Source organism: Thalassophryne amazonica, chromosome 7, assembly GCF_902500255.1.
Source record: "Thalassophryne amazonica chromosome 7, fThaAma1.1, whole genome shotgun sequence".
In the NCBI taxonomy this organism is placed as follows: Eukaryota; Metazoa; Chordata; class Actinopteri; order Batrachoidiformes; family Batrachoididae; genus Thalassophryne; species Thalassophryne amazonica.
In genome coordinates, this window is record NC_047109.1 from 17,498,845 (window position 1) to 17,513,213 (window position 14,369).

The following is a 14,369-nucleotide window of genomic DNA, read 5'->3' on the forward strand; positions in this document are numbered from 1 at the left end:
CGAGTGAAGAGAGGGGCAGAGCTGTCGACCGATCACCACCTGGTGGTGAGTTGGATCCGCTGGGAGGGGAGGAAGCCGGTCAGACCTGGCAGGCCCAAACGTATCGTGAGGGTCTGCTGGGAACGACTGGCGGAACCCTCTGTCAGCGAGGTCTTCAACTCCCACCTCCGGGGGAGATTGGAGACATGGAGTCCGAGTGGACCATGTTCTCCACCTCCATTGTTGATGCGGCCGCTCGTAGCTGTGGTCACAAGGTCCGATCCCGATACGTGAATTTGGATTTCTTCCGATACCGATATTTTTCCGATCTGATACCAAAGCTCTGTTTACTTTAGTATTATTATTGTTGATTTTCTGTGAAGATTTTAGATTTGATGTTTTGGTGAAAAGAATTAAGTACTTTTATTTTATATAGACTTAAAGAGAAAAGACAGCACTCCCTTTCTCTGTCTGTCTCTCTGCCCGTCTGTCGCTCGCTTTCTCTCTCTCTTACTCGCTTTCTCTCTTCCTCTTTCTCTCTGTCTCTCGCTCCCTCGTCTCACTTTCTCTCTCACTTGCTTTCTCTCTCCCTCCGGCTCTCTTTTTCTCTCTCGCTGTTTTTGTGCTGCATAAACTTCAAACTTTGGGAAACACGAACCCTTTCGACTGTAAAATAAATGTGTCATCACTGACGCTCACATGGACGATTTTAATGGAGACTTTTCTCCCTTTCAGTAGACAGAATCTCTGTTCAGCTCCTCGGCTGCACGCTGAGCTGGTGTTTTGCAGCCTCGGGACAGTGAAGCGGCTAACGTTTTAGCACACACTTTCAGCAGCAGTTCAGTTAATTTTTCGGAAAATATGTTCTCGATGAATAGACAGTTTGAACCCGACAGCCGCACAGAAATTTGATGCGAACCGCAGCTAGAACACTGCGGAAGAGAGCTCTCTCAACAGCCCGTCTTCAGAAACCCCCCCCTCCACCTGCTTGGCAGCAAACAAGCAGAGAGCAAACAACAGCAGTTGAGAGGATTCACAGTGGCTGTTCTCCGGTGTTGGAAAATGGCGCAGGTTGGATCGGTATTTTCCGATACGTTAATTAGGGTGTCGGAACTCGATACCGATTTGAGATCAGATCGCTCCCATCCCTAACTCAGACAAGCTGCTGTGGTCCCAAATGGACCGAATTTTGGGGGGGACCATTCGGTCTGCGACACTGGTACAAATCCACATGTTGATTTGATGTGTGAATTTGCAGCAGTCATGTTATCAAATTAACGGTGTGTGCGCGCGCATGCATGTGTGCACACACGCCCCGCAGGTTATATTGTTGTCAGGATCTGTGGTGACGTGGCGTGGCAGGCAGGTGGACACCAGTGCAGACTCATAACTCAGATGGAGGATAAGTAACGGTTTAATCAGAAACAGGCTTGGTCGGTGCACAGGTAGACAATCAGACAGGCGGCGGTACAGACGGTCGTCAGGCGAGGTGTGGTCAGTAAACAAGCAGAGTTCCAGCGTGGGCAAACAGGTACATAGGAGGTGGCAAAAAACAGAGTCAAAAACAGGCTGGGTCAGGCACGGAAAAAAACAGGTTAATTGGCTTAGGCAAAAGGCAAGGCCAAGACAGGCGAAAGTCATACACGACAAGGAAACAGACTATGGCAGAACGAGAGGCTTGGAACGAGGCAATATGCACAACGAACTAGCAGTGAGTGGTGGAAGACGAGGGGGTTTAAAAACAGAGGATAATCAGGGCATGATCAGATGCAGGTGCAGGAAAGAAGGCGTGGCTGAGTGAGATGAGTGGAGTGACAGGTGGGCGTTGTCAGACAAAAGCAGCAAAAGGAGGAATGTGACAGTGACAGAACAAATGTTAAACAATTAGGAAATAATGATACCTAGAATACAAATGTGAGAAACAGAATAAACAAATGAAAAGGCAGAAACAGAACAACAGAAAATTAAAGACTGAATCTAAACTAGATGAGAACTCAACATGTGGCAGGAGAGAGTACAGAAAAACTGAGGGACTAATGTGCTCAAAACAGTGTGGACTGAAAAACCAGAAAATAAAAGACAAAGACTAAACTAATAAGTGGCTGACGTGACATAATTCTCAAAACCTAACTTGATAACACAGAATGACTAAATAACAAACAGAGACTAAACTACACTCAACAAAAATATAAATGCAACACTTTTGGTTTTGCTCCCATTTTGTATGAGATGAAACTCAAAGATCTAAAACGTTTTCCACATACACAATATCACCATTTCCCTCAAATATTGTTCACAAACCAGTCTAAATCTGTGATAGTGAGCACTTCTCCTTTGCTGAGATAATCCATCCCACCTCACAGGTGTGCCATATCAAGATGCTGATTAGACACCATGATTAGTGCACAGGTGTGCCTTAGACTGCCCAACAATAAAAGGCCACTCTGAAAGGTTGCAGTTTTGTTTTATGGGGGGGATACAGTCAGTATCTGGTTGTGACCACCATTTGCCTCATGCAGTTGCAACACATCCTTCGCATAAAGTTGATCAGGTTGTCAATTGTGGCCCTGTGGAATGTTGGTCCACTCCTCTTCAATGGCTTGTGCGAAGTTGCTGGATATTGGCAGGAACTGGTACACGCTGTCGTATACGCCGGTCCAGAGCATCCCAAACATGCTCAATGGGTGACATGTCCGGTGAGTATGACGGCCATGCAAGAACTGGACATTTTCAGCTTCCAAGAATTGTGCTACAGATCCTTGCAAACTGGGGCCGTGCATTATCCTGCTGTAACATGAGGTGATGTTCTTGGATGTATGGCACAACAATGGGCCTCAGGATCTCGTCACGTTATCTCTGTGCATTCAAAATGCCATCAATAAATGCACCTGTGTTCTTCGTCCATAACAGACGCCGGTCCATACCATAACCCCACCGCCACCATGGGCCACTCGATCCACAACATTGACATCAGAAAACCGCTCACCCACACGACGCCACACACGCTGTCTGCCATCTGCCCTGAACAGTGTGAACCGGGATTCATCCGTGAAGAGAACACCTCTCCAACGTGCCAGCGAATGTGAGCATTTGCCCACTCAGGTCGGTTACGACGACGAACTGGAGTCAGGTTGAGACCCCGATGAGGACGACGAGCATGCAGATGAGCTTCCCTGAGACGGTTTCTGACAGTTTGTGCAGAATTCTTTGGTTATGCAAACCGATTGTTTCAGCAGCTATCCGAGTGGCTGGTCTCAGACGATCTTGGAGGTGAACATGCTGGATGTGGAGGTCCTGGGCTGATGTGGTTACACGTTGTCTGCGGTTGTGAGGCTGGTTGGATGTACTGCCAAATTCTCTGAAACGCCTTTGGAGACAGCATATGGTAGAGAAATGAACATTCAATACACAAGCAACAGCTCTGGTTGACATTCCTGCTGTCAGCATGCCAATTGCACGCTCCCTCAAATCTTGCAACATCTGTGGCATTGTGCTGTGTGATAAAACTGCACCTTTCAGTGTGGCCTTTTATTGTGGGCAGTCTAAGGCACACCTGTGCACTAATCATGGTGTCTAATCAGCATCTTGATATGGCACACTGTGAGGTGGGATGGATTATCTCAGCAAAGGAGAAGTGCTCACTATCACAGATTTAGACTGGTTTGTGAACAATATTTGAGGGAAATGGTGATATTGTGTATGTGGAAAAAGTTTTAGATCTTTGAGTTCATCTCATACAAAATGGGAGCAAACCAAAGTGTTGCGTTTATATTTTTGTTGAGTGTAGAACCAAACTAATGTGGCTGAAGTGTAACAAATCACCAAACCAAGACTAAAGTGTAAGAAGCAGAAAACACTCAGAGCCGAACAGAAGGACCAAGACAGGGAAACGGACGAAGACTGTGGGACAAAACCTTATTCTGAGCAGGTCCAGGGCCAAAGCATGACAAGGCAGTGTTTCAAACTTTTTTTTTAGTATCCAAGATGTTTTTGATGTAGCTGCTTGTTGAATTGATGCAAATGTCGTTGATTTTTAAAAAATATATATTTTCATACATTTGTGTCTCTCTCTCTCTCTCTTGCTCTCTGCAGCTGGACATTGTCTTGCAAAACAGATGTTTTAAATCATGGAAACAAGGAGAAGCTCACAAAGATGAACCCTTTCTATCACAGTAAGTGTCAGAAGTTGATCCTTTTCTAACGGGAGTGTCAAAGGTCAAGTCACAGGCCCATCATGCAGTTAAGCTTATTTCTACAGCCCCAAATCACAGCATAAAGGTGCCCTGACTTTTGCATGACTTTGATCTGCACACTTAACACACATCGTCATGACGATCCCACCCACTGTGTTCCCAGCTGGACGCCGTGCTTTGTTCCACTGGCTGCCCCGCATTGTGCGCTGGACACTGCATATATAACATAATTATTTTTGTAGCGGATTAATGATTCTCTCTTTGAGTTGGCTGTTGAAAACGGCTCTAATTGCTTCTGGAATCACAGACGGCTGTTCGAGCTGCGGCTTTTCTCGCGCACGTGGTGAACGAGGTGGAGAACGCAATTGAAACCGTCTAAAAAGGTAATTATTTGTCATGTTTACATTGTAATGGCTTGGTAAAACAGTTGCATGTTCTTTTCTTCTTGTGTGCAGCTGTAAAAGTACATTTATGATAGATTTAAGATCTTGCTGATGCAGTCCCTTACACTCACGCAGTGTTTTTGACTTGTTTGTGCAACGTTCACATGAAGTTCACGTCATTAATGTGTGATGGAGATTTTGATTTTCAGAATTTTCTTTGTGCACGTGCATAAAGCATGAAGGGGCTTTAAGCCTGGTTCACATGGCAGGATTTTAAAATTATCTGTAGGTTTCCAAAACCACACACATGGAGATCAGTGTGGTATTAAGCCACACGGTGAAGTCAAACACCACACTGAACAGATTTCACACACGAACATTCCCAGGTCAGACAGGAAATCTCACAAAATCTCTCAAGATTAAACGTGACTTCAAAGTAAACAAACAGAGATACTTTGTGGACTATTTAAAACGGAGGGAAAAAAAATGACACACAGAAAGAAAAGGCGTTCTTCAGACCCTCCTGTCCTGTGCACCAACACCATTTTCTGTATATTCATTTTGTGAATTGTTCTGTAATTTGTCTGTAGCATGGCCCAAGCAGAGGGTCACCCCTTTGAGTCTGGTCTACTTGAGGTTTCTTCCTCAGAGGGAGTTTTTCCTTACCACTGATGCTCTGGGCGGTAGTAAGGTTAGACCTTACTTGTGTGAAGCACCTTGAGGCAACTCTGTTGTGATTTGGGACTATATAAATGAAAATAAATTGTTCTTTAAAGGAGTGGAGACAGCGCGACCACCGGACTTTCTGGTAAGTCAGAACAGCTGTTTTGATTTTAGATTTTGCTCCGTGCGTCCATCACCTCTCTTTCTGATTGGCTACACATCACATTCAGCAGGCTGCGCACTCGTTTGTGGTTGGAGGACACAACACACGCTGCGATATCGGGCCAAAACAATCCAACATGTTGAATATCCATGATTTGCGATCGGAGTGCTCCAGACGTCCATCTGAGCAGATCAGAGCGCTCTTAATGCACCACACACGGCAGGAATATCTGATAAGATTATCTTTAGCATTATCACGATTGTCGAGCCATCCTTAAAATTGTCAGAAGGGGAAGATTGGATCTGATATCGGCCTAATTATCTTGCTGTGTGAACCAGGCATTAGGAGAAATTTGGCTTGGGGGACTTCTATTGCACAAACAATAAAACAAAACAAACATTTAAAACAATAAAAACCACAAAGATAAATATAACCAACAATAAAATAATCTTTAAAACAGTGAAAAATGAACATGAAAATCACTACAACCAACCAGCTATAAGTTGCTAAAATGACTAGTGATTAAGTGAAACTTTGTCACTACAGTGGTGGACAATCCTGTTGCTTTTAACTGAATTTTCCAAAGCTTCTTCTAGCTTTCCTTTGAAATATGTTCTGCAAACAGATACGTGTGAATGTTGTATTGTCTCTGCACATTAATAAAATACTGCAAGGGGATTACATAGAAGTCTATTACATTGGAACTAGCGTGTTGCCCATGGGGATCCATGGGCTCTAGATTGGGTAGTGTTTATAAAATAAATAGCTGACATTTTTCAAGGGTAGTAATAAATTAAGAAAAATTTCTATAATGAGTTGGAATGCATGCAACTTTGATCAGGGACAAACAGAGCATAGCTGACATTTGCTGTTTGGTATGCTTATGTGTTTTGGGTCAAGGATGAATGCCACCAAAACGCAACACTGATAGGACTATAGTTTGGAGAAGCTACGAATATTAGCAAATGTTGCTAATTACATATATATATATATATATATATATATATATATATATACACGAGGTCTATTAGATAAGAAACCGACACTTTTATTTATTTTTTTAACTATATGGGTTTGAATGACGTGCGATTACACCAGTCATGCTTGAACCCTCGTGCGCATGTGTGAGTTTTTTCACGCGTGTCGGTGACATAATTTCCCTGTGAAAATCAATGTTAATATTTGGTACAGTAGCCTTTGTTTGCAATTACAGAAGTCAAACGTTTCCTGTAGTTTTTCACCAGGTTTGCACACACTGCAGCAGGGATTTTGGCCCATTCCTCCACACAGATCTTCTCTAGATCAGCCAAGTTACTGGGCTGTCGCTGAGAAACACGGAGTTTGAGCTCCCTCCAAAGATTTTCTATTGGGTTTAGGTCTGGGGACTGGCTAGGCCATTCCAAAACCTTGATATGCTTCTTACGGAGCCACTCCTTGGTTATCCTGGCTGTGTGCTTCTGGTCATTGGGTTGTCTTCAATGCTCTAACTGAGGGAAGGAGGTTGTTCCCCAAATCTCGCAATACATGGCCCCTTGTCATCCTCTCCTTAATGCAGTGCAGTCGTCCTGTCCCATGTGCAGAAAAACACCCCCCAAAGCATGATGCGTCCACCCCCATGCTTCACAGTAGGGATGGTGTTTTTGGGATGGTACTCAGCATTCTTCTTCCTCCAAACATCTTCTTGTTCTTCTTCTTTGTCTTTCGGCTGTTCCCATTAGGGGTCGCCACAGCAGATCAATCGTTTCTATCTCACCCTGTCCTCTGTATCTTCCTTTGTTACACCAACCACCTGCATGTCCTCCCTCAGCACATCCATAAACCTCCTCTTTGGCCTCCCTCTTCTCCTCCTGCCTGGTGGCTCCATCCTCAGCATCCTTCTCCCTTTATACCCTGGGTCCCTCCTCTGCACATGTCCAAACCGTCCCACCTGAGCTGTCCCTCTGATATGTTCATTCCTAATCTTGTCCATTCTTGTCACTCCCAAAGAGAATCTCAACATCTTCAGCTCTGCCACCTCCAGCTCTGCCTCCTGTCTTTTTGCTAGTGCCACCGTCTCTAAGCCGTACAACATAGCTGGTCTCACTGCTGTCTTGTAAACTTTTCCCTTTCACTCTTGCTGATATTCTTCGGTCACAAATCATCCTGCCACCTTTCTCCACCCACTCCACCCTGCCTGCACTCTCTTCTTCACCTCTCTACCGCACTCTCCCTTACTTTGAACAGTTGACCCCAAATATTTAAACTCATCTACTTTCACCACGTCAACTCCTTGTAACTGCACTATTCCTCTGGGCTCCTTCCCATTCTCACACACATGTACTCAGTCTTGCTTCTACTGACTTTCATTCCCCTTCTCTCCAAAGCATATCTCCACCTCTCCAGACTAGACTCAACTTGCTCTCTACTCTCAGTACAGATCACAATGTCATCTGCAAACATCATAGTCCATGGGGACTCCTGTCTGATCTCATGTCAACCTGTCCATCACCACTGCAAAAAAGAAAGGACTCAGAGCTGATCCTTGGTGTAATCCCACCTCCACCTTGAATGAGTCTGTCATTCCGACTGCGCATCTCACCGCTGTCACACTATTCTTGTATATGTCCTGCACTATCCTAACGTACTTCTCTGCCACTCCAGACTTCCTCATACAATACCACAGCTGTTGTCTTGGCACCCTGTCATAAGCTTTTTCTAAGTCCACAAACACACAATGTAACTCTTTCTGGCCTTCTCTGTACTTCTCCAACAGTATTGTCAGAGCAAACATTGCATCTGTAGTGCTCTTTCTCGGCATGAAACCATATTGCTGCTCACAGATTTTCTTCTGTTTTCTAAGCCTAGCTTCTACTACTCTTTCCCATAACTTCATGCTGTGGCTTATGCCTCTGTAGTTACTGCAGCTCTGCACATCACCCTTGTTCTTGAAAATAGGAACCAGCACACTTCGTCTCCACTCCTCAGGCATCCTCTCACTTTGCAAGATTTTATTAAAGAATCTGGTTAGAAACTCTACTGCCATCTCTCCTAGACATTTCCATGCCTCCACTAGAATGTCATCTGGACCACCTGCCTTTCCACTCTTCATCCTCTTCATAGCAGCCCTCACTTCTTCCTTACTAATCTCTTGTACTTCCTGATTTACTCTCACCACATCATCCAGCCTTTTCTCTCGCTGATTTTCTTTATCAGCTCTTCAAAATATTCCCTCCACCTTCTCAGCACACACTCCTTACTTGTCAGCACTGTCTACTTTCTTCATCTCTCAGACTATCCCAAAACTTTTTCGCCAACCTCTCCCTCCAACCAGTGCTTCTCTCACCTGCTTGCTAAATTTCACACAACAGTCTTCTTCCTTCAGCTTCCACCATCTGATCCTTTGTTGAGCTCTCACTCTCTTCTTCTTCACTTCTAAACTCATCCTGCAAACAACCATCCTATGCTGTCTAACGAAACTCTCTTGCCACCACTTTACAGTCTCTGATTTCTTTTGGCTTGCATCTCCTATGAAGAATGTAGTCCACCTGTGTGCACCTTCCTCCACTCTTATATGTTACACTGTGCTCCTCCCTTTTCTTAAAGTAGGTATTCACCATAGCCATTTTCATCCTTTTTGCAAAATCAACTACCATCTGTCCTTCCCCATTCCTATCATTGATACCATACCATATCTACCCATTACTTCCTCATTACCTCTGTTCCCTTCACCAACATGCCCATTGAAGTCCTCTCCTATCACCACTCTTTCATGCTTGGGCACACTCTCCACCACCTCATCTAACACACTCCAGAACTTCCAACTTCACACTCATCACCCTGTCAGACACTCGCTTGACCTCCAACACGCTTTTAGCATACTCTTTCTTTAAAATGACCCCAACATCATTTCTCTTCCTGTCCTCACCATGGTACAACAACTTGTACCCACTGCCGATGCTCCTGCTCTTACTTCCCTTCCACTTGGTCTCTCAATATGTCTACCTTTCTCCTCTCCATCATAGCTCTCTCTCTTTACCAGTCATACTACCAACATTCAAAGTCCCCACTCTCATTTCCACCCTTCTAGTTTTCTTCTTCTCCCACTGTTTGTGGAACGTTCTCCTCCTCTTCTTCGTCATCTTCGCCCAGCAGTAGCCCAGTTTCCACCAGGACCCTGTTGGGCAACAGCACCGGTGGTAGACGTTGTTAACCCGGGCCGCGACCGATCCTGTATGGAAATTCGATTCTTAGTCTGCATAGTTGGGTTGGCTTGTTTTACGCCAGATGCCCTTCCTGACGCAACCCTCCTCATTTATCCGGGCTTGGGACTGGCACTCAGAATGTACTGGCTGCACACCCCATGTGACTGAGTTCTTCCTCCAAATATGGCGAGTGGAATTAAGACCAAAAAGTTCTATTTTGGTCTCATCTGACCACATAACTTTCTCCCATGACTCCTCTGGATCATCCAAATGGTCATGGGCAAACTTAAGACAGGCCTGGACATGTGCTGATTTAAGCAGGGGGACCTTCCGTGCCATGCATGATTTTAACCCATGGCGTCTTAGTGTATTACCCACAGTAACCTTGGAAACAGTGGTGCCAGCTCTCTTCAGGTCATTGACCAGCTCCTCCCATGCAGTTCTGGGCTGATTCCTCACCGTTCTTAGGATCATTGATATGCCACGAGGTGGGATATTGCATGGAGCCCCAGTCCGAGGGAGATTGACAGTCATGTTTAGTTTCTTCCATTTTCTAATAATTGCTCCAACAGTTGATCTTTTTTCACCAACCTGCTTGGCAATTGCCCCGTAGCCCTTTCCAGCCTTGTGGAGGTCTACAATGTTGTCTCTGGTGTTTTTGGACAGCTCTTTGGTCTTAGCCATGTTAGTAGTTGGAGTCTTACTGATTGTGTGGGGTGGACAGGTGTCTTCACAAGACCTCAAAGACCTCAAATAGGTGCTTCTAATTTGGAATAAGTGGAGTGGAGGTGGACTTTTTAGAGGTGGACTAACAGGTCTTTGAGGGCCAGAATTTCTGCTAATTGGCAGGTGTTCAAATACTTATTTGCAGCAGTAACATGCAAATATATTATTAAAACAAATCCTACATTGTGATTTCCAGATTTTTTTTTTTAGATTATGTCTCTCACAGTGGACATGCACCTAAGACGAAAATTTCAGACCCCTTCATGATTTCTAAGTGGGAGAACTTGCAAAATTACATGGTGTTCAAATATTTATTTTCCTCACTGTGTGTGTGCGTGTGTATATATATATATATATATATATGTGTATATATATATATATATATGTGTATATATATATATATTGTGTGTGTGTGTAAAATCGTTTTTTGTTTTTTTTTCTTCTTCAGCTAATGAATCATTTTGCTCAGTTTTCTGTTTGTCGTGGGTAACAGACTCGTACCTCTCTTCCTCAGGCGTATTTGGCTGATCATCACTGTCACACTTTTCTCTCTGCTGTCAGTCAGCGTGGCAGTTCACCTGGTGCAGCGGTGTCGGGGGTCAGTTGAGGTTCGCTCTCCTGAACGCCGCAATTATGCCTATGTGCCGCTGGGTGACATCAGCAGATCCTCCGCGCACCCCGGACACTCTGCCGAGTCACACTCTGGGAAAGGCGCTTTTGAGTTGGGAGAGTCGGACTCTCAGGATGAAGTCTAGGAACCGCCGATCATGGCGACTCCTAGACTGTAGGGCATCAGCAGGAAAGCCATCAGAGGCCTGACGACTGAGTGAAGACTGAATCTTAAGATGTTTTCTGCTTTCAGCAACAGAAATGACACATTATTCTTGCCTGCAGAAATGAAACACAAGACGAGGACAGAGCACAAGTTATGTTTTGTACTCTGCTGATATCAGCAATGTTTCAGGTACTTTAAGTAAGAAGCTTTTGGCAGCTGATCAAGTGTTTTGTGAGTTTTCTTAGAGCTGAAGAATCAAGGCAACAAATGTAATAATGATAACAATAATTCTATTCAGCTGGTTGTATATTGTTGCATAATGTGAATATTACATTATGAATAGACAGTTGGATTTCAGAATTGAAATTCAGATCTCAAAACACTTTTTATGCTAAAAGTGAGAGTTTTAAGATGGTTTCCCATTTTGCACAAAGCGCTCTGTGAATGTAAAACTTAAAGCTGTATGGGCTTTCAAATTTCAGAAAACTGTCAAAATTTAGTTTCTACTGAAATCTAAGCATTTGTTTATTTTTGTAAGATGTTGCAGAATTAGATTTTATTCTAATGACGAGAAGATATTTATCTTGGTGGGGGGGGGATTCCATTTTCCTTCTGGTGCCTCCTACAGGAGGAAGTGTGTCTGAGCATGCCTGAGGTTTTGAGAAGACCTGTAACCTGACCCACTTGCGTCATACTTGTTCCCAGGTCATGCACGCTAAGATCCATAGGAAAAAGTCCCTTCAGTTGCTCCCTTGTTTTCACTCGGGGTCGCCACAGCAAATCCGAGGTGGATGTGCATGTTGAATTGGCACAAATTTGATGCAGGATGCCCTTCCCGATGCAACTCCACATTATGTGGAGAAATATGGCAGCGTCGGGGTTTGAACTGGGAACCTTACACACTCACTTGGCCACAACCTCTACCACGTTGAGATCCATAAGAAATCTTGTAGATCACATTATTAGTGTATCTTGGTTTCAAAAAGAGTTTTTATATTTAGAAGTGTTTATTTTAACTTTTTACAAAATATTACAGAAACAGATTTATACAGAAATAAGCTCTTTTGGAGCATTTCCCACCATCTTGGTGTATTTTCTTCGAGCGAACAGTCAGCTGGCATCGCCCTGCCTTTCTTGAGTCTGATTGGCAGTTACTATGTTTCTTCCCAGCATCCTCGGGCAGATCGGGGGAAGCCCCCACGTGATCTATGATGTCGCTACCAAATGTTGGTCATGTAGTCTGACTGCTTGAATTTGTCCCCATCAGGGGTTGAAATTGTAAATTGTTTCCAGACAGTGTGAATTTTGCTATTATTGGTAATATCATATTACAGATCCCTTATTTAAATAAGGAATAAAATTACAGTGGTGCCAAAGAAATTTTTTTTATGACTTAAATAAAAAAAAACATCTGGAGGTTGTACAGCTTTAACCCCCTACCACACGCCTCATTTTGGCTTGTCAGTATCTCAATTAAAAAGTGAAATTTCCTATCGATGAGATATACAGGCTTAGAAGGGGTTAAATTAAGTGCTGTGACTCCTGTCAAGGATGGGATCCCAGCTGGATCTGAGCTTTGTGATGTTATAAGAATAGGATGCTAAAGAGGCCAGAGTAATTAAAGGGCCACGTTGTGACCAAAAGAAAAAAAAAAAAAACCCAAACAAACAAAGACCTAAACATTTTGTTAAATTAAAGGTTGAAGTCAAAAGTGAGATTTTGGAGGTTTTTTCTTTGTTTGAATGCTTGTATACTTGTTGCCATGATGACCAAATGCTGCAGTGACACTTTGCCTTCGGTTGGGGGCAGTCTTTGTTTTTTTTTTTCTTTTTTTTTTTTTTTTTTTTTTGGTAACTGGTGTCATGTAAATGAGGCTCTCTGTTACTATAGAAACGCTCGTCCATCTGTCCCACTCTTACATTGGGGTAAAAAAGTATTTAGTCAGTCCCTGATTGTGCAAGTTCAACTTAGAAAGATGAGAGAGGTCTGTAATTTTCATCATAGGTACACTTCAACTATAGAGACAAAATGAGAAAAAAAAAATCCAGAAAATCACATTGCAGGATTTTTAAAGAATTTAATTGTAAACCATGGTGGAAAATAAGTATTTGGTCGCCCACAAACAAGCAAGTTTTCTGGCTCTCACAGACCTGTAACATCTTCTTTAAAGAGCTCTTCTGTCCTCCACCCGTTACCTGTATTAATGGCACCTGTTTGAACTCGTTATCTTTATAAAAGACACCTATCCACAGCCTCAAACAGTCAGACTCCAAACTCAATCATAGCTGTTGAAGGACACAGGAAGAAAATTGTAGATGTGCACCAGGCTGGGAAGAGTGAATCTACAATAGTCAACTCTGGGAGCAATTGTAAGAAAATGGAAGACATACAAGACCATTGATAATCTCCCTCAATCTGGGGCTCCATGCAAAATCTCATCCTGTGGGGTCAAAATAATCATGAGAACGGTGAGCAAAAATTCCAGAACTACACGGAGAGACCTGATGAATGACCTGCAGAGAGCTGGGACCAAAGTAACAAAGGCTACACACTACGCAGAGAGGGACTCAAATCCTGCAGTAGAGGTGGGCAGATTGATCCTAATATCGATAATATTGATACCAACGCTGGTATTGATATTGAACAATCCTCGTGTAAAAAGATTGATACTCAAGCTTTTTTCTCTCCCGCACGCACTGACTGCTGTGCACGCAGATTCATCAAAGTCTCTGTCTGTAAGAGCAGTGCTGTCACACATGGATCAGCGCACCCTCCCCCCTCTGGTCCTTTGTTGTTGCACCGTCACATGGCTCAGCAGCGCCAGCCAACAGTCATGCAGGTAGTCTCAGCCTGGCCCACCCACTCAGCGCTCCTCGAGTCAGCCTTCTACCTCAGGAGATTTTGTTTTAAGTTGTGTTGAGTGATATTTTTTTTTAAACAAAAATGTTGATTGTGATAATAAAATATTTTGTTGTCAGTACAATGTTTGGCGAAATTCTATTCTAGGTCTTTTGGATCCTTTGAATCTATGAAGCTTAAATATGAAAAAGTATTGGTATTGATATCGATGTCGGAGATACTGGGCCTGTATTTACTTGGTATAGGATCAATACCAAAATTCCCGGTATCGCCCACCTCTATCCTGCAGTGCCAGGCGTGTCCCCCTGCTTAAGCCAGTACGTGTCCAGGCCTGTCTGAAGTTTGCCAGAGGGCATATGGATGATCCAGAAGAGGACTGGGAGAATATCATGTGGTCAGATGAAACAAAAATAGAACATTTTGGTAAAAACTCAACTCGTTGTGTTT

General features: G+C 43.6%; 1 protein-coding gene across 1 annotated transcript in view; it reads left to right on the top strand.

The window, feature by feature from the left end:
• nagpa (N-acetylglucosamine-1-phosphodiester alpha-N-acetylglucosaminidase) overlaps positions 1-12,721 on the top strand; it is a 75,508-nt gene extending 62,787 nt beyond the window's left edge. Inside the window, exon 12 of the mRNA XM_034173914.1 lies at positions 10,803-12,721. Coding sequence (XP_034029805.1) covers positions 10,803-11,043 — 241 coding nt within the window. The 3' untranslated portion in view covers positions 11,044-12,721. The remainder of the gene's footprint in view (positions 1-10,802) is intronic.
• Positions 12,722-14,369: the final 1,648 nt, after the last annotated feature.